Source organism: Anopheles funestus, chromosome 2RL, assembly GCF_943734845.2.
Source record: "Anopheles funestus chromosome 2RL, idAnoFuneDA-416_04, whole genome shotgun sequence".
NCBI lineage: Eukaryota > Metazoa > Arthropoda > Insecta > Diptera > Culicidae > Anopheles > Anopheles funestus.
In genome coordinates this window covers 85,695,542-85,720,250 of record NC_064598.1, presented here as the reverse complement: position 1 = coordinate 85,720,250, position 24,709 = coordinate 85,695,542, and the positions used below count along the sequence as shown (strand labels likewise).

At 41.3% G+C, this 24,709-nt stretch overlaps 3 protein-coding genes across 4 annotated transcripts in view; 2 read left to right on the top strand and 1 right to left on the bottom strand.

Annotated features, from left to right (window-relative positions):
- Window positions 1-24,709, bottom strand: part of LOC125761189 (kinesin-like protein CG14535) — a 114,721-nt gene that overhangs the window by 38,614 nt on the left and 51,398 nt on the right. For both annotated transcript variants that reach the window (XM_049422095.1, XM_049422096.1), the window contains exon 5: window positions 16,850-17,024. In XM_049422095.1, the coding sequence (XP_049278052.1) occupies window positions 16,850-17,024 (175 nt within the window). The remainder of the gene's footprint in view (window positions 1-16,849; window positions 17,025-24,709) is intronic.
- Window positions 2,780-4,982, top strand: LOC125761199 (cytochrome P450 4d1-like). Its single transcript, XM_049422119.1, has 4 exons — window positions 2,780-3,096; window positions 3,157-3,540; window positions 3,600-4,232; window positions 4,404-4,982. Exons 1-4 carry the CDS (start codon window positions 2,934-2,936, stop codon window positions 4,742-4,744), a joined length of 1,521 nt encoding a protein of 506 aa, XP_049278076.1. The 5' UTR covers window positions 2,780-2,933; the 3' UTR covers window positions 4,745-4,982.
- Window positions 16,956-20,461, top strand: LOC125761200 (cytochrome P450 4C1-like). Its single transcript, XM_049422120.1, has 4 exons — window positions 16,956-18,201; window positions 18,272-18,655; window positions 18,735-19,367; window positions 19,436-20,461. The coding sequence occupies exons 1-4, from the start codon at window positions 18,039-18,041 to the stop codon at window positions 19,774-19,776; spliced, it is 1,521 nt and encodes a 506-aa protein (XP_049278077.1). The 5' UTR covers window positions 16,956-18,038; the 3' UTR covers window positions 19,777-20,461.

Sequence of the window (24,709 nt, the reverse complement as noted above, 5' to 3'; positions counted from 1 at the left end):
CTGAGTGACATTATCGGTGAAAAGAAAGCGGAAATCTTGCGGGTAGCCTCAAAAGCGAGCATTGGCTTTGTCGTAAAGTAAATCTGGTGTAAATAAGACGGTTGATTTCTGGCCACAACACTAAGCAAACATTCGCTTGGACGGACGATTGACTTTCCACATCGATAATGGATAGATTTCTATATAGCCGTGGAATTGTAAACAAGTAAAAATCATTTCGTCTAACAACGAAATCATTCATGTACATTGCACTTGCGTTAAATATTGAAACACCCAAATGAAACACTCATTAATATTTAACAGAATCGTTTCTTAACAATACACTACACCCTACAAGCCGGACTTTACTTTGTTCGTGTCTGACTTTAATGATTGAAGTAATGGTATCGGTTGCGTACTGCCAAACCATCTAAGACCAGCGCATTCGGGATGGATAAATGTTGCATAAGTGTACCTTCCAACAAAGGGGAAACTTGATTCCCTGCAGGCTAACGGTCGTGTACCGGAAATTATCAAACGTACATCCGTACGCCCGACTGCATCGCCCGAATGTGTCGGTGCATTTTGGATTAAAATCGAACGTCATTCTACATATCCTTCTCTCAGGGTACAGACCACAATCGGATGCGTCGTAAATCAAACGTGAATAATATCCACACCACAAATCATTCCGCTGATATACGTATTCTTTTGTTTCGCTTAAACTCAAACAAAACAACAAAAAACTGACAAAAAAAACAAAACACCAACAACAGTCGAAAGTTGTTGAACTTGTTTCATCCTCAAAGTGAAGGGCATGATGCTCTTTGTGTGCGGTTTTTTTTTATTCCTGCTATTCGGTAGACAATCTGTTTTACACCCAAATTACAGGCTTCAAACAACATCCAAACAAAGAAAAAAAAAAAAACGATTCCAGTAATCATAAAAAGATGCACACGCAACCCCTACCATTAGGGGGTTTATGGATAAAGTGCAAAAATTGAGAGGTTTATGGTTTTTTTCCTCGCGAAACCTAGTGAGTTGTGAAAAATGGCCCTTTCGTACAGATATGCGATGGTTCAATTCACGAATGATGGCCATTTATATTTTGTTTTGCCAAAAAGTACATGCATTAACCATTACTTCATGCTAAATTCTTCCACAACTTGTAGCAATCATGTTTTGAAGGTGTTGAAATTTAGTTCATATTAATTTTAAAAATTTTAGATATAAAAAGAACTTAACTTTTGTCGGAGTTTTGTTGTAAACCGTAGAGTTTGATCTATGTATGTGCTTAGATCTCCAACAATCTTCTGCAATTTTCCATTCATACATATGACAGAAAAAGCAAACAAGATTTTCCTTCAAAATGTTTTCATTTTTTTTTCAAAAAGGGCAAACAACCAAAGCCAGATTTCTGAAGAAGGATGTGATGATTTTTTTGTGATCGTTGTTGTTTTCCGGTTTTCTTTACCGTGCTGAGTTTCGTCACCGCACGTCAAACACGGCCAGGATAATGGATAATGAAAATCGCAAACAAATGCACCAGAGCCATACCCTCTGGTATTCGCTAGATATTCGATATTTGTTTTGCTTTTCATTCTCATTTTCATGTATCGTCTGCTACAAGCGAGCACATTGTCCAATGTGCTAAACGTATCTCTTGTTTGTTTGTTTGATTTCTTTCACAAAGTGTATGTGGTTGTGGTTTAAGGCCTATCGTTTCCCACCGAATTGGTGGTGGTAAGATTTTTTTTTTCAAAGGTACGGTGCATTTATCATCAAAAGAGTAAACCTTGTTCGTGTTGAGCTCATCCCCAGTAGTGAAGATGAAAGAAAAATGAACGACATGCTGTTAAGAAGGATACATGTGCTCATCTGGTGTCTTATCGATGTCACAGCTTCACAGGATCATAATTCCGAAGAAAAGGAAAGAATGTGATGTAAGGGGTTTTTTCCCGGTGTGCATACAATTAATAGACACAATAAAATGAAATTGAGCTCTCCTCACCTTTAATGTGTCGGAGAGCCAAATTAAACCAAATGCACTCGGAATGGTTCCGCTACAAACGCAACTCGTGCAGGAAATATGACGAATAAGATGAGCCGTTGTGGTGAGATATCATTTGTATTGTGTTTTACATGCAAACTCTTGCAATGCAATGTGCGATACAGTAATGAATAAATACTTACGACTGGTCACAGTAATGAGAAGAGGTGGATAAAAAAAGTGAAATGATTAAAGGGATGTTTCTAAAGAGGTGCTTGAACAGTTTGCTAAATTAATGGGGAAAGATCACTCATTTTAGCTGCATCGAGTGAAACGTTTGGTGGTTGAAGTGTATCCTCGTGGAAAAAGTGGAAAACAGACAAGAAAAAGTAACTTCAGTCCGTCATGCGTTGTTTAGTGCAAGTGAGACACACACACCCAGGGGTAGAAGACAGCTTGAAAATGTTGAGCGGTTTAAAGATAAAAGACAAATCATAATGATCAGCAGTTAGCGGAACAATTAGAAACATTAAGTGGAGCAGTCCGAGTTAAGGGAGCAGGTGGCATTAAATAAAGTATTACCCTTTCACATTGCCTCAGTAAATACCAGATAAGTAATGGTGCACTTTGAAATTTGATACTGGAATTATAATCCGCTATCTGACGATAATGATTTAATAGCAACAACGATTAAACTTCATTCAGCAATATAACTAACGAACAAGCTGTGAATGTAGTATTTTTTTGAATTTTTTTATAAATAAAGCAACGATAAGACAAATCAACTGTTATGCGCCGTGATAAGCCTTATCTGTCGGTCGTACCTCACCTCGTGTGTGATGATATTAGTCACCCAAGTCCTAATGTTTAACTCGTTGCTGGACGCTTTCGGTCCTCAGTTGATAAGTGTCTGCGGGACTGGGAAGAGTTAGGTACGTTACAACAGACTGCTAGCTGCTAAAAAATGTTTTGGCTAGTCACGGTGCTAGTCGGGTACTTGGCTTATCTGCTGCTCAAGTACCATCAACACCGACAGAGGCTGTTGGCGATACGCGCTAAGTTCGGAGGTCCCGATACGGACTACTTTCTTGGGACGTTTAAAATGTTTAAAAACAAAAGCATTCCAGGTGAGATTGCGTTTTAAAGATTTTAATATCGGAATATACAGCACCTTGTTTTGCCTGTAGATATATTCGACATTGTGATTGGACTGCACAAACGCTACGGACAGGATGTAGCAATTATTGGTGCCTTCAACGATTTGGTGCTGGATCTTTCTAGCTCGAAAAATGTGGAGAAAATATTGCTGGCAAAAAACACCAAGAAATCGTTCGTGTACGATTATCTGGAACCATGGCTAGGGACGGGCCTGCTAATCGCGTTCGGTGAAAAGTGGTTCCAGCGGCGTAAGATAATAACTCCGGCGTTCCATTTCAAAATATTGGATCAATTTATGGATGTGTTTAACGAGGAAGCAGACGTGTTGGTGTCAAAACTGGAAAAGCACGCAGGAAAGGGCGAGTTTGACATCTATGACTATGTCACACTGTACGCGTTGGATAGCATTTGTGGTGAGTGACAGCCGTACTTTATGAGGTGTAACAGGCTTTATAGTGCTGCTCCATTTTAGCAACTTCCATGGGAGTTCGGATCCATGCTCAGGATGATCCGAACAACGAGTATGTGCAGGCTGTTAAGCAGATGAGTGTGTTCTTTCTACGTCGCGTGTTCAGCCTGTTACGTCAGTTCCCGGCACTGTTTTTCCTGTACCCGTTTGCCAAAGAACAGGGTCGAGTTATCAAAAAGTTGCATCACTTCACTAACTCCGTTATCGAAAATAGACGGTCACAGCTCGAGAAAGAACAACGTCTCGGAAAGGTAGAGTTCGACGTAAATGAAGATGATCTGTACTCGAAGCGTCGAAACACATTCCTCGATCAGCTGCTGAAGGTGTCGATCGACGGTAAACCCCTAAGCACGGCTGACATTCGCGAGGAGGTGGATACGTTCATGTTTGAAGGACACGACACAACGACTTCCGGCATCTCTTTCACTATACTGCATCTTGCTAAAAATCAGGATGTGCAGCAGAAGCTGTACGAGGAAATTGAGCGAATGTTGGGAGACGAAAAACAGAAAGCTCCTCTGTCGAATGCCCTGCTGCAAGATTTTAAGTACCTCGATATGGTGATAAAGGAGTCGCTAAGGCTTGTACCACCGGTACCAATCATTGGGCGAAAGCTGTTGGAGGACATGGAAATCAGTGAGTAGTCTTTCTTTCGTTTCTTTTTTAGCCAACGATGACTATCCATTCGAGGGACCATCCCTGTTGCTTCGTTCGAGAGCTTTTTGCTCGCGCGCAAAACATGGATCAATCTTCATTTGTGTTCGTTTTCCTTTCTTCCCGGACCGGTTTGGCGCGTTTTCTACATAGACGGTGTTAACATCCCGGCGGGCACATCGATTTCAATCAAAATCTTCAACATCCACCGCAACCGGACCATTTTCCCCGATCCGGAGCGGTTCGATCCGGAACGCTTCTCGGAGGCGAACGAAATTAAACGAGGGCCGTACGACTACATCCCGTTCAGTGCGGGTTCGAGGAACTGTATTGGGCAGCGGTACGCACTGCTGGAGATGAAGGTTACGATCGTGAAGCTGCTGGCCAGCTATCGGATCTTGCCGGGTGAATCGGTTGGTCGCATACGGTATAAGACGGATCTGGTGATTCGCCCGACCGAGGGCATCCCGGTAAAGCTGGTGAAACGTGCGTGATTGACGTGCAGGAGTGATGGAGTACTGTAGTGTGTGTGTGTGGTTGAAATGTGCTTAGGGAAGCTTCCACATCGAAAGGTTTTATTACGAACAAAAGCATTTACTCAAACAAGAAAAAAAAAGTTTTGTATTTAGTATTTTTTTTTCAAAATTATTAAATCGATCCTTTTGGCCTATTTTTATCTAAGCATTCTTAATTAAGCCTTAGACATGAAAAATAAAAAATAAGTAATTCAGATTTTTTTTTTGTTTAATTTGTTTGTCCGGCGATTTGTCTGCTTATCGGCTTATACATGACTCTGACCTGATATGTTTGAATCGAATCACCAACGTATATTATTATTTTTATGTATGTATGTTGTTCGTTTTTTTTCTAGTAGCTTACTGTTGGATTAAGGCACAAAAAATCTGATGCATCGGTACCAAGCAGAATCACGATTATATTGCTTGTCGTGCTGCTTAAAAATTATTTCTTTTTCCAACCAACAAGACAAGGTTCCTTTTTTTTACAACAAAATATTTCATATCGGGTTGCTTGTTTTCTATGTGTAAATATTTAAACAACGAGCCAAAGGAAAGATAAATAAGCTTTATTTGATTTATCTTGTTCGTAATCCATTACTTTACGAAACGAACAAACCATGCCGTGATCGGTTGTGTGCTTTTGCTTTCGCAAATATGTTTTATCTTGCCGTTTCTGTTTCACTCACCGGTTATCAAATTACCTTTACTCGTTCATTCCGTTCGTCCTCCTGTACCAATGGTAATGAATGGTTTTTGTGTGTGACGGAAAGGTAAAATATATCCTTCTAACAGACAAAACAAACTTGGTTTCCTGCCAGACAAAACGGGAGAATCCATCGTGTGCGCTGTCAAAATTCGTCACGCATCCTTCCCGTGTGGCATAAAATTTAACTCACATTACATGGAAAAACTTATTACACCAAGCACATATTTATGACAAATTCCCTCACCTTAGATCCAACCGGTTTCCTGCCAGTAAATGTTGGTGTCTCGAAACCTCACCGTTGGGGAGCGATGTTTTGGGCTGTTGGCCAATTTCGATCCACCGCACTTGCGTCTGACACACACCCCCACACATATTGTGCTATTGGGAAGGCTATTATTTACCGACTACAAAAACATCGTTCCCGATTGTCGGTGTTGGGGGGCAATTTTTCGAAGGGAATAAGCATAACAAAATGGGGATAAGCCAGGATCATGGGGAGCATCGTAGTGCTGAGAAAACGGTCCCACCGGAAAGTGCGAACATCGACATTTCAGACATGATTATGAGCGGCTAATATAAATAAATAGAGGAAAAATATCGTTCCAGGGTTCCTAGTGCTTCCCATCGCTAGTTGGGCAGAATCAGGGGAGGAAAAAAATCACCACCACCCCCATTGAAGGTATAGCACCCGAATGAAGACGCATAAGGGCAAACGCACCAGGCGTAGTCCCTTTTTTCCGGGTCTGCATAAATATTGTGAAGGAGTAATAATGTGCCCTTTATTGCCCATTGTTGCGTAACCACACTCGGGCAGAAGGGAAGCTTTGTGACCGAGTAAACCGTGTACCTTGCTGGATGTCACTGGGCCACTGGGTGGGCCGTTACGATGGCTAGCAGCCCCCTCGCCCCATTTCGGTAGTGTGCAATTTATGCTAACCGACGTGCTGGCGAGCTGGTCATTGTGAAGTACGTGCGAATTGATGTTGGCCCCACCCGGGGATGTAGGTCGTTTACCGTTGGACAGGCTGGCTTCCTGATTGTTTGCTGGGTGGTTCATTTCTTTTTTGCTCTTTTCAGTAGGATGGATGGAAAGCAGGATATCCTTAATTCCCTCAAGTTCTTGCCCTCCCAAAAAAAAACATGACATTCCCTTGGTTTAACTTAACCCCACAATAGTGGTAATGATCGTAGCGATGATGATTATGAGACTGAACGGACTGTCCCTTTTGTGTTTTTTTTTGTTGTTGTTCGCCCACAAAATCGATCGATACTAACACTATCAGACGTACTAACTACCACAGCAGCACGGCAGGACATCAGCAAAAGGTAGAATTGAAATCTGCTTACCGAATGGCAGAAAGGGAGATACCATTCTACCTACTAATGAAGACAACCAACGGCGCACGGTGTAGTTACGATAAGAAACCGAGAACTAACACCCTTCCAACGAGTAGCCTTCTTTATGCATCCACGCTTTCGGTAAGGTTTTGTTTTCAGCTGTTTGAGTGCTCGATTTTATTTACTCAAAAGCCCAGCAGGACGTCTACTCGGTATTGATTGCGGATCCTGTCGAGTCGGCAGCACGGGAGTGTACCGCAGGTTTGGAAGTAAGCACCAGAACCGTAGCATCCTGCTGGGCCCGTTTGCCCGTCGTCAAGTTTCCCGCCAGCGTGGTTCTATTTTTCCGAAAATCTATTTTTATGCTCCCGTGGCGTAGTATTGTTTCCCATTTTCAGTCGCCTTCCAATATCCTTCCCAGTACATCCGAACACGAGACAGAACGGGCAGAAAGTTTAGCTTTGCGTGCGTGTGACCCCGTGCCGTGCGTTCGGTTTTTCGAGCTTATCCACCCACCGGGAATAAGGACCTTCCCACCGGTCGGTGTGTCGCTCATAAATTCGATTGCTAACGACTTTTCAGCATACGAACGGACTATAACAATAACTTTAATTGAGTGACTATTTACCCGGGTGTTCGGGTAAGGTGCTCAAGAATGTTTTGCGGCCGTTTTTTTTGGTTTTTTCGTTTTTTTTCGGACGAAAGACTTCAGTTTGCCGATTTGTCAGTTGGAGTTTGTTGGAGGAAAAGCTGGGGGTTTTTTTGTGTGTTATGGTGTGGTTTGGAGTTAAATTCTTTCACATTCCTTTACGGGAAATCAGTCACCAAACTATGTGAAATGTTTATTTCAACCGTACCAGGAAGTCTAACTTTAACCACACTCGAAGGTGAGGCGAAAACTGTAGGCCTCAGAAGCTTAAAACCTGTATAGCTTTGTACACTAAATGTGGGTCAAATGAACACAAACACACACGCACCATGGGAATGAAGCACGACCGGAACAAAGTACGGTCCGGAAAATGCTCCAGTCTAGACCAATTTATTTCACTACCAAATGAGTGTCTGGCATGTTGATGTTCGGAATGAACGGGTGTATTTCTTTTCCTTTTTTTAACGATGTGGCCTATAACATGTTGCTGCCGCATGAAAGTGTTGAAAGTGTATCCTATTTTCATTAAGTTTCACATTTTAAAATGTTTTGTTTTTTTTTCTTTTCCACACTGAAATGGTAAAAAGCTCCATTTGCAATAAATGAAAACAGTACACCTTTACAAAGCATTAAAAGCCCTGACTAGTGGTGGCACAAGAAAATAGGAAACAAACCCCCATCCCAACAAACAAATAAACCCCTCACGGTTGCGGAAAGCTTTTTTAAAATGTAATTGGAAATAAAACCCAAAACAGTAATGGTTTCCCAGTTAACGATTTGCTGACCTAGGCAAAATGGGGAGAGAGAGAAAAAAAAGAAAAACGCTCCACAAAGCTAAACGAATGCTTTGCAACTGTCACCTGAGGCAAGTCACCGCGGCATTGGGAGAGTCATTCACTGCTCCACTGATGCTTTCCGTGGCAAAGTGGGTCGTGCAAGAAAGCAAACAAACGGAAAACACACTGGAAGGTATTAACAAAATGTGGCAGATAGCAAATTGAAAATCACATAAATTATTTATGACATCCGTTTGTTTCCTAGTCCGGTCACAAATAAAACCCTTCGCAGGGAAGGGATGGTATGGTGCACTGATGGCTGGCAAAAGCATAATGGCAGTTGCTGCCGGTGTCATGTTGGGTCTTGTTGGGTCGGGTTTGTGTTGCTTTTTTATTTTTTTTATTTGTTGGCCTGTAAATAAATAAGTAGACAGACGTACGGAATGGATACAAACTAAGGTGGAAGATGCTACTGTTATTTTCTTAGTGGCGTGGCAAGCTAAAAGAATCCTTAGCCAAACTGCCTGAGGAAGCTACAACAAGAGTTGATAGTATGGCTTGAGGAAGTTCGTTGGACCATTGGAGCAACATGGAAAGTGGAATAGCCGACAGCTTCAGTGAGTAGACATACTTCGGAGACGTCCCAAGATGCCCAGTTAGTAAGCAACAGCAAAAAGTGCTGTAGTGTTAGTGTAGTGGCCGTAGTGGCAGTTTTTGGCAGGATTTCTAGTCTTCTATCACCTTTTCCCATGAGAGTGGTGGCACTCACTCATCTTTTGCTTGTCCTTTTTTCCCAATAAAGCGTACCGAAATAAAAATGAAGCAGTTAAGAAAACCATTTTCAATTTTTTTTGCTTCCATTCCGGAGGCGGCGTGCAGAGGCATGGACTTCAAACTTTTCTTCCCGTCAAACTCAACCTGTCGTTGTTTACCGTTTTGGTTTGAGGCGATTACTTTCCTTGTTCACATTTTTATTTATCAAAACCACTCGCCCAGTGGAATAGTATGGTTTCATTTTTTTTGCTTTGTCCAATAAAGACGTCCACCGTCAAACATGGGACACACTGGGAGGGCTTTTAAGAAGTTGAGTAGGTTGTGAACTACCGCTTTCTAACGGACAACTTTCGAAAGCATGAAATTAGCTTTGTAACTTAGTTGCAACAGCTAGGAATGGTAAGAATGTGCCACAGTGTCACATCGACGTGTGGAAAGGTAATCGTGTTTAGGTGCGGGAACATGTTGAGAAATCGTACAAATATTGCTTCGCAAACCTTGCCTCGAAACATGGGCAAAAGCTTGACAGCTGTGAGACGACTTTGCCGCTTTGTTCGATGGCGAATAGGAGCGAAAGCGAATAGCGCCAAACAACCGGTAAATAAACTAGCATCATCTGTGGCTGTGGAAGGACACCTGGCATCGGTGTGAGGTCATGCTGGGCATCCAGATTACACATTTCTTCTTTCTTCTGTTCACAGTCCATTTTGAACTGGATTGAAACTACGAAACCACTGGAAAGGACGTTTGCCGTGTCGTGGTAATTATCGCAACGAACTGCAACAAACCCCAAAACCGTTCCACACGAGGAAACGGATTACGGATGTAATTATTTTGAAGACTTCCTACGCTTTTCTTTTTTTTTGTGTGTGTTTTTTGGTGCTCATTTTCTAGTGTACGCTTTCTTTTCCTGCTTTTCCGAGACTGTATTAATGGAAATTACATATGCTTGAAGGTGATGAAATGTGTGGTAAAATGGAAAATTTCACACTCAACTACACGCGGAAAAGTAGGTGAAAGTAATCGGAACTAAATGGTATCGTTTACGGTGTAATTGGGGCAATTGCTTGGAACTTATGCTAGGGATTTCTATTCTGGTCTTTCTTATCGATTGTTAAACTTAAATAAAATATAATAACGAAGTTTTTATGTAAAATAGTGGAACAGTTATTTTATTTTAATTTTGAACATCGTCCGCTAAGGAGGATAAGCAAAACCGTCTTCCTGCTATTAAACGCCTAAAGGTATGCAAAAGAATTTGTATTTGTCTTTTTTGATTTGGTTTAATTTTTTCATTAATTTTTTACAAAGAAAGCAGTAAGAGCCCCTTCTTGGACTTCTAGAGTTATATAATAATTTATATTAATTAATTTCTACATTTCTTATATTTGCCTGAACGTATTCTACATCTATATAACTTCCCGTAATACAAAGAAAAGCTTTTTGACAATAAATTGATTTTTAAACATATTTAAACCTTTCCATCCGTTGTGAACACATTTTAAATCTTTTCTTCTTGTTGGCCTCTTGTTTCAACTTAATCCCTGTCCTGTTCGGCATCATGTTTGAACAAGCCATTTAAATTGTGGCTCATGTTTATCCTACAGGCGCTGATAGATTTCAATTGCTTAAGGATTCAAACAATCTCTACCCGAAACACCAAACAGTCAGCCGGTAGGTAAATTTATTTCTTCATCTATTTCAAGTGCAACGGCTTAAGCTGTGGTGTAAAATTTACTCATGCTTCACAGTGAATGGCAGCCAAGCAAAGCCGATAGAGCTGGGGTTAAATAATGGTTTCACAAGTGCCTCTCGATGCACCGGGCCCCACTAACAAAAGGGTCCGAAGTTTAGCAATTTATGGAAAACGTATGTTTGCTCCTAATTTATTCTCCGGTACGTGTGTTTAAACTGCTGGAATATTTTATACAACTGACCCCGTTCGGTCCCGTGTATATGTATGTATGTGTGTAAATTTGCGTCCAGCAGCTTCTGTTCGGCAAACATTTGGCGCTCTTTCTTCGATTGCATTCTTACGGTGGTGCGATGCTCTAGCTGCTTTCTTCGATGCGTTCCATTGTGTACACTGGTGCCATTCATTTCGTTTTGTTCACGTGTAGAACTGCAGAAAAACACACACACATACAAGTGCAAGTCAGGCAAGGACACAGAGTCAGGCAGTACGTTTGGCCGGAAGTCGTTAGTAGTAGCCTCAGCCGGAAAAGGGACTGACCGTTTTACACGACGGACGAACAAGGTTCGGATGTAGAGAGAAAAGTGGCTAACGCGTGGCCACGGGCTGGGGCACATAAAACAAAGCGAGAGAATGGTCGCCGGAAACAAATCATTAGTTCTGTTGGAGGACGTGGAGGATTGCCCTTTGCATTGCTCTATGGGAAAGGATGTAGGAAATGTAACTCACTTCTGGAGGATTGTAAAACGACTTTGCTGCTCGGTTTCAGCTGCATCTTGCATCCTTGCGAGCAAAAGATACTGCATGCATCTTGCGATGGTGGTAAGGATCTTTCGAAACATGACACCGGTATGGAATTAATTTGGAATACATTTGTTTGGCCAATTAATTTTACATCCTGTTGGGAGGATCGCAGAAGACTAGTTAAGTGTGCTAGAAAAACTAATAAAGCAGGAGAAGTGGCAAATAGAAAAGCAAGTTTTCCCTTTTTCCCTCCAGCTTAAAGCTTTTGTTTGTGAATGATTCATAATAATCACTTGACGATGCTATTTGCTTTGGTGATTTGAATAATAATTTCCTTCCCAGCTTTAATTGTATTTGATTGAAGGTTATAAGAGCCCAATTATGTATCAACCAAAGCGGCTCGGTAGCAGCAATAAACAGGCGTGGTCTTAAGCAAATAATGCTACCCGATTGGCATCGTAACACTTATCGGACCACTAAACCAAATTACATCAATAATCATACGCAATAATCATAGCGCTAATGATTGTGTACGAACAATCGTAAATAAGACTACTTCCTGTAAGCTTTGGTACAATTGAAGGGTGGTTTACATATTTTTCTGTTCGACATTTTCCTCCCGCGGGTTTTGTACGAATCGAACGCGCAAAAGCTCGTTTCCTGCAACGAGCGTATTATGGAAATGTGGCACAGCGTAAGGATTCGGATAGGAATAAAGCAGCAGTACAATGGGGCTTTGTTCTACCATCCTTCCCTCTTGTTTACAGTATAATTTCACAATAATTTAATATTTATTTCAATTATATTTAATCACGCATTCAATCCCATTCCACGCCTAGTGCCGTGACCCATCGTCCATATCCGTCCGACGGTGTGTGTGTGCGCTTAACTATATTGTTCCGCTGCAGGATGGAACTGACCGGCTGTAAATGGTCAACCTGCCAGTACCAATTACGGTGACTACTAAAGCCCCACTACCCCCGGGGGTAGCTTATGGGCCCACAAAATCGGATCGGAAATTAAAAAATCAGTCCCAAAAGCGAGAAAGCTATTTTGCTCGCGCCACTCAATGATCCTCTTTGAGCAACAACGCAAATAATAATAGGAACAAAAAAATTGGTCAACAGTGAAGTTGATGGAAATAAAAATGAACCACACCGACACCTTGATCCTCATCAAACTGGTAACCGCGTTCGTGGAGGGATCAATTTATGCGGGATGGGATTTTTTTTTTATTTTACGCCCATTTGAAAAGATTTCAATTCCACTCGCCCCTCACGTTCATCCCTAACTTTTTTGGGGGGAAGTTTTTCAACAACAACAACCATCCTCTCAAACACATCTGGAAAAAAGGCCTCCGGTCATGAAACCACTCACCTCCTACTGTTTCTGTTGTTTTCGCTTTCCTTTCTTTTTATCATTGATAAATCGTTCCCGTCGAAATGGCGTTTCGCATCAATTCCAGGATTAAGCATTCATCAGACCGGGAGGACTTTAAGTACCGGGAACCTAGTACTAGACTACGGGCCCTGTATGACAACGGTGTGAATTCGGGAGTGTACTTGTATCGGTCGGTAAATTTTAATCCTCACTGCCATTTTTTTTTCTTAGTCCCTGGTGGATGCAATTCTAGTGAAACGTTTATATTGAAACGCGACCGGGCTTATTGATTACCCGTGGGTCAATCAATATGGTAAGCTAAGGAATCAAACGTGTCCAGATGCGTGTATTCGATCCGGTAGCGACCGTTAGAGACCCAACAAAAAAGAAAAAGGGAAGTTGGTTGTTGAAAATGTTTCGTTATTAGGGTATGGAAAGCTTTCAGATCACGTCTAGAATGGAATCGCTCAATCAAGTCGGTATGTGTGTGTGTTTTTTTTTTCGCTCCCCGAACAGTCATACATACACACATACACACATACACACAATCCCAGACGTTACGATGGTAACTTGAAGGAAGATGAAGAAAAAAGGACTCACTGCCGACCTCCCCGGACATTAAATTCCCTTCAAAAACCCATAGCTGGCAGTTTAAGAAACGAATACCGAGGCCTTCGCCTGTTAAATCTCTGCTTCAGATCTGGGTCATTGATTTTTCGCTTTCTATTTCACCCCGCACATCCTCCAAAGGTTAGTCCGGTGGTGTTTTTTCCACTGTGAAAAGAAAACCCCATTTCAGTTTCCGTAATGTATGACTCTTCCAGGCAATATTCCAGGCGTTCTTTTTCTTGTTTTGGAAAAGCTTCAACCACGTGCTTCTATTGCCCGTAGGGCACAAAACTTCCTTCCATTGACGCTGATTGTATGGGTTTGGTGGGAAAAGTTTTCCCCGAAAACCGCCCCGACGTGGGACGTTAAATTAAGGTGAAAAACTAACCCGCCCAAAAGGGTGGTGTCGGCGATCGATTGGCCAGTGTGCCGGTGTCTGTGCGATAGGCCGGTCAGAAGCAGAAGGAATTTGTCAAATTAATAACACGATTAGATCGGGGACAGGACATCCGGACAGTGTCATTTGTCCTGCCGGGATTTTAAAGGCCACACCTTCACTTGGACGTCGATCCAAGATGGGTCTTCCGATAAGGAAGTTTCCATACGTTACTGTTATTGATAGGACATACCTCTTAGGTGATAGGGCATGTAACAGGAGTCATCTTTATTGAGGTTAAATTAATGTTTGTAATAAAAGCTGATACAGGTGATTAGCAACTGAAGAGGAAGGTCCTTTAATCCGAGTTTTCAGAATAAAATGTAACTTCCTATAAACATAATATGAAAAAGTAAAATGTAAAAAAATACAAGTCACAAACTTCAATTTGTAAACATATTTTACAACAGGGCGAGTATACAATCTATATCACATTTCCTGCCCATCGAAAGCTTGCAGCGTCTCACGATCATGCGACAAGTGGCTGTCTCGAGTATCTAAATGGATCTAGCCGTTCTTTTCCAATCGTTTCTATCGGCACAAGCCATTTTAATACACCAATCTTCAGCTAAAGAGGGTGCACGAGTGGCCAATTCTCTGTATGCAGTCCGGAAATTGAATGCTGCTGCCATTGGCGGGAAAATGACTCCTCGGTAGGTTGTCGGGTTTCTGTTTCCTGCTTTTAGCAGCACCGTGTTGTGGTGGTCAGCACAACAATTGCTACTGAAACGGTTGCGTAATGGAGCAATTGATACTGCGAAGTGGAACGGTTGGATTGTGTTTAGTAAGACCTTTTATTTGCGTTTGTGTCTGCGGTTGGATATGTTGGGTCGGAAATGGGACTGCATTGTGAGTTTCGTCTACGACTCCATACTGTGGGAAAGCAATTGCTGTAGAGGAAATTGAACATTTTTCATGCCGTTTCTCCAACCTTTTGGGATATTTATGTGGTATCACACGAGGTTGGAGAAAGGAATTGCGTTTGTTTCTATGTCATATTTCCAGCAAGATGGAAAATGTTTGATAGTGTTCACCGTAAATCGATTACTAAACCTTTTCCTATAGAACTATAAGTTTAAGATAAATAATGCTAAACGAGGGAAGTAATTCAATCTCGAAGCATTCATAATTTTGCCTTATCTCTACAGCTACAGCTATCGATTAAATACAATTTCGATCTTTTCTCTTTCACCTTAAGACCACCTTAATCGTTCGTGAAGAAAAACGCCACCGATTCCAACCGATCGGTCGATTGTAAATTCAACTCGTTTGTCGAAATGAATCACGTCCCATGGTCGTTTCAGGACGCTAGCAAAAGCTAATGTCTCGCGTACTCGCCAGCCAACCTTCTTAAGCTGTTCGAACCGTACCGAAACCACTTGAGCAACGCCGGATTGCTTGCTGGCATCATTGTAAACTGCTTTCGTAAGTCAAACTGAAAACTTCTCCCCCACAGACCCGCAGGATAAAGCGGCGTGCTGGAGAAAGCGGAACGAAATATATTTAGCCCATGAGTGGCCTCGAAGGAAATGCAAGAGATGACGTGACTTACGGAACTGGTGCTGATATTTTAGAGTGGAAGCAAACGTAGAAGGTGTAGTGGTGCAGTGTTTTTTTTTAGTATCCCATTTCATTGCAGTGTTGCAGAGCTGCAGTACGTTTTGTCGCTATGAAAGGGCTTTTTGTTTAGCATGCAAAAGAATGGAAGCAATTGTTTCGACAGTACAAGTGCTGATAAAAATAAAATAACCTCAGTGTATACCGGCTTTTTTAGGAAAAGAAAGAGCTTAACCCACATGGAGCCGCCACTAGCACAGATATTGGTGAGAGAGAGGGTTGCGGTGGGAGAATGTAGGGGGGAGAAAGTAGACGGTAGTGTAGAAGCCCTTATCATAGACTATCGACGGCAGAAGTGCCGATATAGTGCAGTAGAAAGTAAGTATTAAGACCAAGAGTAGGGTGACATCAGCGTTTCATCAGTATTCCGCAGGTTAAGATATTCTTGAAAGTCCGTCAACAAGAACTTTGGCCCTGCTCCATTATGTCAATTATGTTAAAAAAGGATGAAGACATAAGTTGGTTTAAGATACACGATTCGTCCTAAATCGACAACCCTTCCATGCTTGCTCAAGTATTGTTGTCATAACAGTTTTTGGGAAAATCGCGAGAATACTCTAATAATTTCTAACTTGCGACAAAGGCACAATTGATCAAATAACTAAAGATAACAAACCAGAGCTTTACCAAAATTAAACATTTATTTTTTCATCAGATTGAGCTGCTCTTGTTGCCTAATAGTATGTCAAAATAGATAAATTCTCGTCAAACCGTAAATCACAACTTATTTCGAGAGAAAAACGGTGGAAGTAACTGTCGTGAATAAGGAGTCTATATGGTGTTAAGAAGGTTCTGAAACAATCTCTATCATGCCGGCCATTTCTGGCTTACTAGACTTATTTTTACCACGTAGCAAGATAGTCAGTCCTTGGCTACGTTCCGGATGGGATTTGATAACCGGTCCCCTGTTGTGTGGAACCGGCGTCGTTTATCTTATATACCATCGGGCCACACCGGTGTAGGGGTTATTCATGTTTTAAACAAGTGTTGAAATTTGGAGCCTGATTTTCCGAAGTACAAATAATTCTTTATAGCATAATTACCGGTAATACCTACTTATTTAATTACCAAAAGTACAGATCAAACAGAGATTTCATGCAAATAATATATTCTTCCAGGCTTGTGTGATTTTGCCAACACAATTTTCCACCTATTTTGAGAAAAAAAAAGTTCATCACACACAATCGGCACAATGGTCTGCGAATCTCAGGAAACGCGATAAACACTCCGGAAAATGAATGTTGTTTCAGCGTTGCAGTTCGAATCAACAATTTTCCATCCATTTAAAATAACATATTGCAACGCCGTTTCTCCCATTAGCTTCTACCCCTTATCATCCGGATGCAATCGTTGACTTACCTTGCCTAGGCCGATATTCTCCCGGTTCGCCATCCGACGGGCAAGGCCGGCCGGTATCGGTGGCGGTGCCCGCTGGATCGCTCCACAGAAACCACCGTTCGCACTCATTTCCGTGGTGCCGTTTTTCGTTACCGGTGCAATTTCGCTACCGCCGGAAGCCAATCGTTGTGCAGCTCTGAAAGATGGGAAAACGAAAAAAAAAGATGGAAAATATTAATACCAGTACAAAAAAAAAATAGAAACATTCGGATATCGAGACAAAAGGAATAAAATGGGAAATTGAAACACAATGCGCATAACAGGAACGCATCCCAAAACATCAATTGTGTTGAAACTGGTATGGAGAAGTAGGGAACGTGTGTGTGTGTGAGAGAGAGAAGGAATGGAAGGCACTATAAAGCAAATGAAAAATAATGTTTTTTAATCAAATGTTAATTTTTCCACATTTGTGGAGCATTTTTCAAACCAAGAAAATGCCATGACACATTTTGTGTGGTGCAACAGTACAATGGTGGCTTTACCTCCGAAAAGACGATTTGCGGGCATCAAAATCAATTAAAATATTTTACATGCAGCTTCCATTATGCACACAATATTGGTTAGTGTGATGAAAGGTCTGGTTTCTGTTGCTTTATTTTTTCGTCCTGTTTTTATCGTTGATTTATGGTGCAATTATTCAATGGGCTTTTGTCTGCAGGGACTTGTGCATTATTGGAATGCGTGTGTGTGTGCGCAAAGATGACAAGGAAAGTTTGAAGGTTTTGTTTTTTTTTTGGTCATTTACACCTTTATTTCAGCAGTAATGCTTACAAGACACAAATGAAGTTTACAACTCATTACAAATTGCACTAATAAATGCTGGCTCTGTATGAGATGCAATTTTTAGTAGCGTAAGTACTAATTCCAAAGGTCACTACTTATATTAGAACAATTGACACGATTTTATGCCATGTCAGCATGAGTCGTGAAATATTTCATTGCACGGCGAGGTACACGCGCTTATTTTGCGTCGGTTCTCAAAATAACACCCATACAGTCTTAGCTTTATCACTGATAACAAATTTCTATCAAACTTCTATCTATCTTCGATTAGGGTTCGATCTATTAAACCAATCACCTTGAGTAGCTTTGGGCGAGAATTCCAGTCAGTGACGGTAAGTCGTGCGGGAAAGTGTTTAGTGCGAACAAAATGATACTGCTAGTGGCTATTGTGGTGGTATACTTGAGCTATGTACTGTTCAAATACCACCAAAAACGTCAGCAATTGCTTCGAATTTCCAAACACTTCAATGGCCCTTTTCCCGAGTACTTTCTTGGATGTTTCTATCTGTTCCGTAACAAGTCTGTTGCAGGTAAGCAACGTATGAGCATGTAGTGAGATTGAGCACGAGTAGTAAGCCTTCTCTTGCCCCAATCTTTCAGAAATATTCGACCTGCTAAGTGACCTGCACCGTAAATATGGCAACGATGTTAGTATGATTGGAGCTTTCAATGACCTCGTGCTAGATCTCTCCGGTGCGCAAAATGTGGAGAAAGTATTGCTCGCAAAGACAACTAAAAAGTCGTTCCCGTACGAATTTCTCGAACCATGGCTCGGTACCGGCCTATTGCTATCGTTCGGCGAAAAGTGGTTCCAGCGGCGTAGAATCATAACACCAGCGTTCCACTTTAAAATTCTCGATCAATTTATGGACGTGTTTAATCACGAGGCGGACGTATTGGTCTCAAAGCTGGAGAAGCAGGTGAACAAGAAAGAGTTCGATATCTACGATTATATTACGCTCTACGCGCTTGATAGCATTTGTGGTAGGTAATGTTTTTTTTTTTTTGGATGCAGGTGGCGCGTTATCTTAATCACGCTTTATCGCATTTCTCCGCACTATAGCAACGTCCATGGGAGTGCAAATCAACGCACAGGAGGATCCGAACAATGAGTACGCTCGGGGCGTAAAGCAAATGTCGGAGTACATTTTCCGTCGTGTGTTTAGCGTGCTGCGTCAATTCCCGTCACTATTCTTCCTGTATCCATTCGCCCGGGAACAGGGTCGAGTGATTAAGAAGCTACACGATTTTACCAACTCCGTGATTGAGACACGACGCCGCCAGCTACAGGCGGAACAGTCCGTTGGCAATGTGGAGTTCGATGGGGATGAAGATGAGCTGTACTCGAAGCGCAGGGACACCTTCCTTGATCAGCTGCTGAAGGTAACGATCGATGGTAAACCACTCAGTACGGCCGATATTCGCGAGGAGGTGGATACGTTTATGTTCGAAGGACACGACACCACCACCTCCGGTATTTCGTTCACAATTCTTCAACTGGCCAAACACCAGGAAATTCAACAGAAGTTGTACGAAGAGATTGATGGAATGTTGGGAGCAAATGCCAAAAATACTGAATTAACGAGTGCATTACTTCAGGATATGAAGTACTTGGATTTAGTAATTAAAGAATCCTTACGCTTAGTACCTCCAGTACCATTCATCGGAAGGAAACTGCTCGAGGACATGGAAATGAGTATGTACAGCTTCGAATTCTCAAAAAAAAAACCGCTTGGTATTAATCTGATACATTTTTAATTTCAGATGGCACTAAAATACCTGCGGGTACTACCATTTCCCTTAACATCTTCAATGTGCATCGCAATCCGAAAGTGTTCCCCGATCCGGAAAAGTTCATCCCGGAGCGCTTTTCAGATGAAAATGAAATTAAGCGAGGACCCTACGATTACATTCCGTTTAGTGCCGGGTTCCGAAACTGCATTGGCCAGAAGTATGCACTGCTGGAGATGAAGGTTACTATAGTGAAGCTACTTGCAAGTTACCAAATACTGCCCGGGGAGTCAATCAATCAAGTGCGCTACAAGACGGATTTGGTGCTACGTCCGACAGCTGGTATTCCGGTAAAACTTTTGAAGAGAAATTAAGATGTTAGGATTTAGTGTGTATCTTTTTTGTCGTGAATGAATTATGTATCTAAACTCCGCTAGTTGTATCACTGCAGCATGATAAACGTATAAACTTATGATTATATTTCATTCGGAACGTTTGAACACTGAATTTATTAACAGATTGCCGAGAGACTTTTAATCTTGTGGGTCATTATTTGAGATTCATATAAAAAAGACGATTGCCCTAGGATTTCTACTCTGCTGATCTTTAAAGCTGATGTGGTAAAGTTTTGCCTTTTCAAGAGAAGTAGTTTTTTCTCACAATTTTTCTGGGTATTTTTTGCTATCACCTTTTCTTTAGAAAATGTCCCAATTGTTAGCTGTTGTCACTTGAGGTTTCTTGGTTATTCCCCTTAAGATCTTTTCCTCTTTCTTTTGAACACGTTGCCAGTGTACAAGAAACGGATGTACAAGCAAGCCGTCAAGGATCTGCAAACTTTTTCGCCACTTTAACCAAAAACTGTATTAAAGTGTGTGAAAAAGAGGCAGAGAAAGTGAAACAAAAAATCACCAGCAAATCTTGTACCAGCAATGGTTGATAAAAACGGCGAATGTTTTTGTCAGAACTTTCCTCATTCTTTGGCGTAACCACCACCGGACGATGGCATTATGGTGAACTTGGTCAACTTTCTTCGAGTTGGAGCTTTTGTTCGCGCAATCTTGGTTTGGTTTCTCTTTTCGTCCGGCGCGGGTATTGCCCATTCTTTACTTCCCCGGCTCTGGCCACTAAGCCGATGAGGATAATGTTAAGAAGCATGAAACATAACAAATAATGCTTGGTGTACTGTACGAAGTGGGGCGAAAAATAAGCTGCAGTACAAACGGTTTTCCCATTAAAACGGTAGCTCGTCCTAACAATCCGGCTCAGTCAATCCGTCTTTTGGGTGAGCGAAATATTTCATGGAAGATGTACGACCACTTCCAAAGCGGCATCTCGGCACACGGGACGAGCGTGAAAATCCGGCATGAAATTATATATATGTTTGTGTACACACGTATGTACAGGGCGTAGTTTGTGTGGTTTTACTCGCAGGCGACTTTTGGTGTTTGGTGTAGTGAATACGAAAGCTTTACCATGGAGGGATTTGCTGGGCGAACATCCTTTCGAAGTGTCGGTGCTAAAGAAGCTGAAAGGTAGATGAGAAGGTAGAGAGGAAAAAAACTGGAAGCAAACTTTCCGAAAATGGATGGGCGTTCATCCATTCACGGCCATTTCCACTTATTTGGAGAAGGTGCAAAATGATGAAAAATACATGTGACGGATGGGTTTTTTTTTGGGCCACAAGTTTCTACACGGTGCAACCGGCATGATGACTATTTTTTTTCTCTTCCTCGCTATTCTGGGTGATGATATTTTTTATCATCTTCAGTCTCAGCAGGATTTCATGCAGCATGACAGATTCGAATCAAGAGCAAGAGAAGAAACAAAACAAAAAAAAAATTGCATGGATGTTATTTGCCAGCCACGGGTTTGTGGTTAGACCGACTTTTTAATTAAACTGTCATTTGGATCTTTACGGAAAACTTCACACGAGATCAGAGAGAAAAGGTCATTGAAACTTTTGGGCTTTAAAAAAACTAGCAGGAAAGTTCATAAATTAGCATGTGTTCTACTTGGGAGTTACACAAATTTCCAATTCATAAAGTTAACTCTTGAGAAAACGTGTTTTCTCTAATGAAGTCTTCTTCGGGTGTATTTATATACTAAGAATAGCTAAGAAATTTTGCTCCATCATTTCTAAAGACCGTTTACCCCATAACATGCTAAGTACTCGACAATATCCACCCTTAATGTGGATAGCTAAACCAATAACTTCTAATGATATTGTGATAATATAAAAGATGAATGACAAAACTTCGAAAAATGGAAGTAATACTTCTTTTAACACCAGGAATTAATGTTTATGCCAAACATATTTCAAACGTCTTAAAATGTCCATTCATACAGGTACATGTCGCTGTAGGTAATGAAACAAGAGCAACAGTAGTGTAGTACATTTCAAATATCTTGTCATGAAACGGCCCACAAGTCTCCGGAAGAGTTTAGCGAGAAAATGAAGCTACACCTCTTTACCGTTGACAGCGCAACCTTCCTGCTAGTCTTATCCTAAAGCTCGTTAAAATTGACGATAATAACTTGAACCCTTGTTAAGACTTTTACACCGCAAAAATTGTTTTCATTACAATTATTTTACAGCCTACCTTCACTAGCTACTCTTCGTTTGAAGTGTCTAAAGTCAGTTAGTGCTTTGCAACATGGTCTTTAAAAAAAAACACACGAGTTGCTTAAAATGTCGTCTTGCTGATTTTTCGTGTGCATAAAAAATTCTACATCCCCTGCCTGTAACTAGCAAACATTGCATGCTGTGCGGTGTGGCTGTATGTACATGCTTAAAGAAGGTCGACTATTTCCCTGAGCACGTTGATGATGATGTTGGGGCTTTTCCCCCAATGTTTTACATCTGGCACGTTTGTATGCTTCCAGCATGAAATTTTGAAAAACACGTTTGTGATATTTTTCATTCACTTTCACCTTCGTTTCAAACCCGGAACAAGCAAGGGCCTGGTGTGCGACAATAGCAAGAGGACACAGAACTGAAACTCAGGAAGCACTCGAGCATCCCCTTCATTTATTTAATAAACGAAAAATGAAAAGCTTTGTAATTGTAAGTCGAGAGCGAAACCCTCCATTTGGTCGTTTGGTGGTTCAGGTAAAGGTTATCATGTTACGAGCTCGGTCGAACGTTCCGAAGTGGTTCTTGAAAGTCTAAACTGTTCCGTGCGCACCCGTGCTCGCCTGCACAGCCCATGCATATGCCATGACTGACCGGAAAATTCAAACATTCATCGTGCATCTGCTTCCCTTGTGGGAAGGTAAAACAATGCGAGAAACAGGTTCTTATTGCTTTCTAAAAGGCTAGACTGGCTAGGGAATTTCACCCAGCAGAAGAACCAAACCTTCCCTCCCTTCGAGAAGTGTGAGAAGGAAGGCTATGTGTACGTGATCAAGTGTGAAGGTTGTGTCAAATTTCGTAGGGCAGCCGGATATGCGGGCGGGGGGAAATATTTGTGGAAACTGATTTTAATGTTCTCCACAAGTCCACCTTTTTCGGGACTGGTCGATGAGTTTAGTTTTGGGTAGCATCTTAGACCGTGGAGCGAATTTCTTTGGCATTTGTTGCTATTCAAAGCGGTGTGGAGTGGCAGGCAAGCAACCCAAAAGATCCAGGAAGTAATTAAATTCCACGACATGAAGCAAACGCATACCGAGAAGGGTCTAAACTTCGGAATGGAATGTGTGTCGTATGTTCGGCGTTAGCTAAACTCGATCCCCGAAATAGGGAAGATTCGGAGCATTTACATCTTTTTTTAGATTTCTAGTCATCAGACGAAAATCTTCCAAAAGTCGTAAGCAAATACAACCCGACATAGGCACGTCCACAAACAACCCCAAAAGGCTCAAATACAACCCGGATATTGTTGAATCTCCATGCTGGACATCATACTATACACCGATTAGCCCAATGTTTCCGGTACGACAAGGTTTCCGGGGGTTGTGTTATATCTCACTTATCTGTTGTCCTTTCTTGGTACTGGGATTTCCACAAGCGTACTAGGAGCGAAGCTGGGAAGGAGTTTATCTACTCGTCGGAGTTCTATTATTAACCTCCATTAAAATGTCAGCTCGTTTCAGGAGCCTTGTCTGTGCCGGGTTCCGCACTTGGTTAGTGGACTTGACAGCACACCGGGAAGATCTCGACCTCCATTAAAAAGACATCTTTCATTTGCGAATTGATTATTTCGGGTTGGATCAATTATGAAATAATAGTCGGAAAATGAGCGTTTTATAGGAAAACTTTCGACGGTGGCTGTGTTGGTGAGTTTGAACGGACGGTTAGCTCTGTCCTACGGTTCCCGTATTGCATGATGCTTCGATAAAAAGTTTTTCCATCAACTTTTTTTTGTGGTCATGAATTTATTATGGATTATTTTCATTCTACTTAGCATGCAAATAAAGCAAAAGATGTGTTTCTTCAAAGATGAAAATATGTAGGATAGTGTTGGGTCAAGTAGCTCTTTTGCAATAGCGGAGCGAGGGCAAGGGGTAAGCCTTATGAATTTTTTTTTAAATACTTTGTTATTTTTTATTCTTTTCTTTTTTTAAAGCATTATTTGAGTGAAAAGAAACGTATTGCAACAAATTTGCATTAAAATATATCACATTTATAAATTTTGCTAAATTGCTAAAAAATGAAGAGAATTTTACATTTTCTCAAACAGGGTATGGAACTTGGTTCCTCGAATAACTTCTGGCACAGACATCTGAGGGCATGGCCGTCCAAGAAGAAAATGTAGCCATTGGTGCCATCTATTGACCACAGGTTAAAGATTGGCGATCCGTTGGATACCGATCGAGTTATAGGCAAAACTTGGTGCAAAAATGAGGAGAATTTTACATTTTCTCAAACAGGGTATGGAACTTGGTTCCACTAATAACTTCTGGCACAGACATCTCACTGCATGGCCGTCCAAGAAGAAAATGTAGCCATTGGTGCCATCTATCGACCACAGGTTAAAGATTGGCGATCCGTTGGATATCGACCGAGTTATAGGCAAAGCTTGATGCAAAAATGAGCCTAGGAGATAGACAATTTTATAGATTTTTTTGTTATTTTATTACAAATTTTCAATCTTTTTCAATTTAAAGCATTATTTGAGTGAAAAGAAACTTATTTGAACCAATGGCATTAAAATAAATCAATTTAATTTTTTTTGCAAAATTTCTCAAAAAAATGGCAAGGGGTACCCCTTATGAAATTTTCGAGTTGAAAATTTTTTTAATTTTTTTTCTGATTTTTTATCCTTTTTTTAATTTAAAGCATTATTTGAGTGAAAAGAAACTTATTGC

Excerpts from the sequence above, each read along its gene's own strand:
- LOC125761199 (XM_049422119.1), top strand. The coding sequence starts at position 2,934 with ATGTTTTGGCTAGTCACGGTGCTAGTCGGGTACTTGGCTTATCTGCTG. Across the intron at positions 3,097-3,156 it reads TAAAAACAAAAGCATTCCAG|ATATATTCGACATTGTGATT; the intron begins GTGAGATTGCGT and ends TTTTGCCTGTAG. Across the intron at positions 3,541-3,599 it reads CGCGTTGGATAGCATTTGTG|CAACTTCCATGGGAGTTCGG; the intron begins GTGAGTGACAGC and ends GCTCCATTTTAG.
- LOC125761200 (XM_049422120.1), top strand. The coding sequence starts at position 18,039 with ATGATACTGCTAGTGGCTATTGTGGTGGTATACTTGAGCTATGTACTG. Across the intron at positions 18,202-18,271 it reads CCGTAACAAGTCTGTTGCAG|AAATATTCGACCTGCTAAGT; the intron begins GTAAGCAACGTA and ends CCAATCTTTCAG. Across the intron at positions 19,368-19,435 it reads GCTCGAGGACATGGAAATGA|ATGGCACTAAAATACCTGCG; the intron begins GTATGTACAGCT and ends TTTTAATTTCAG.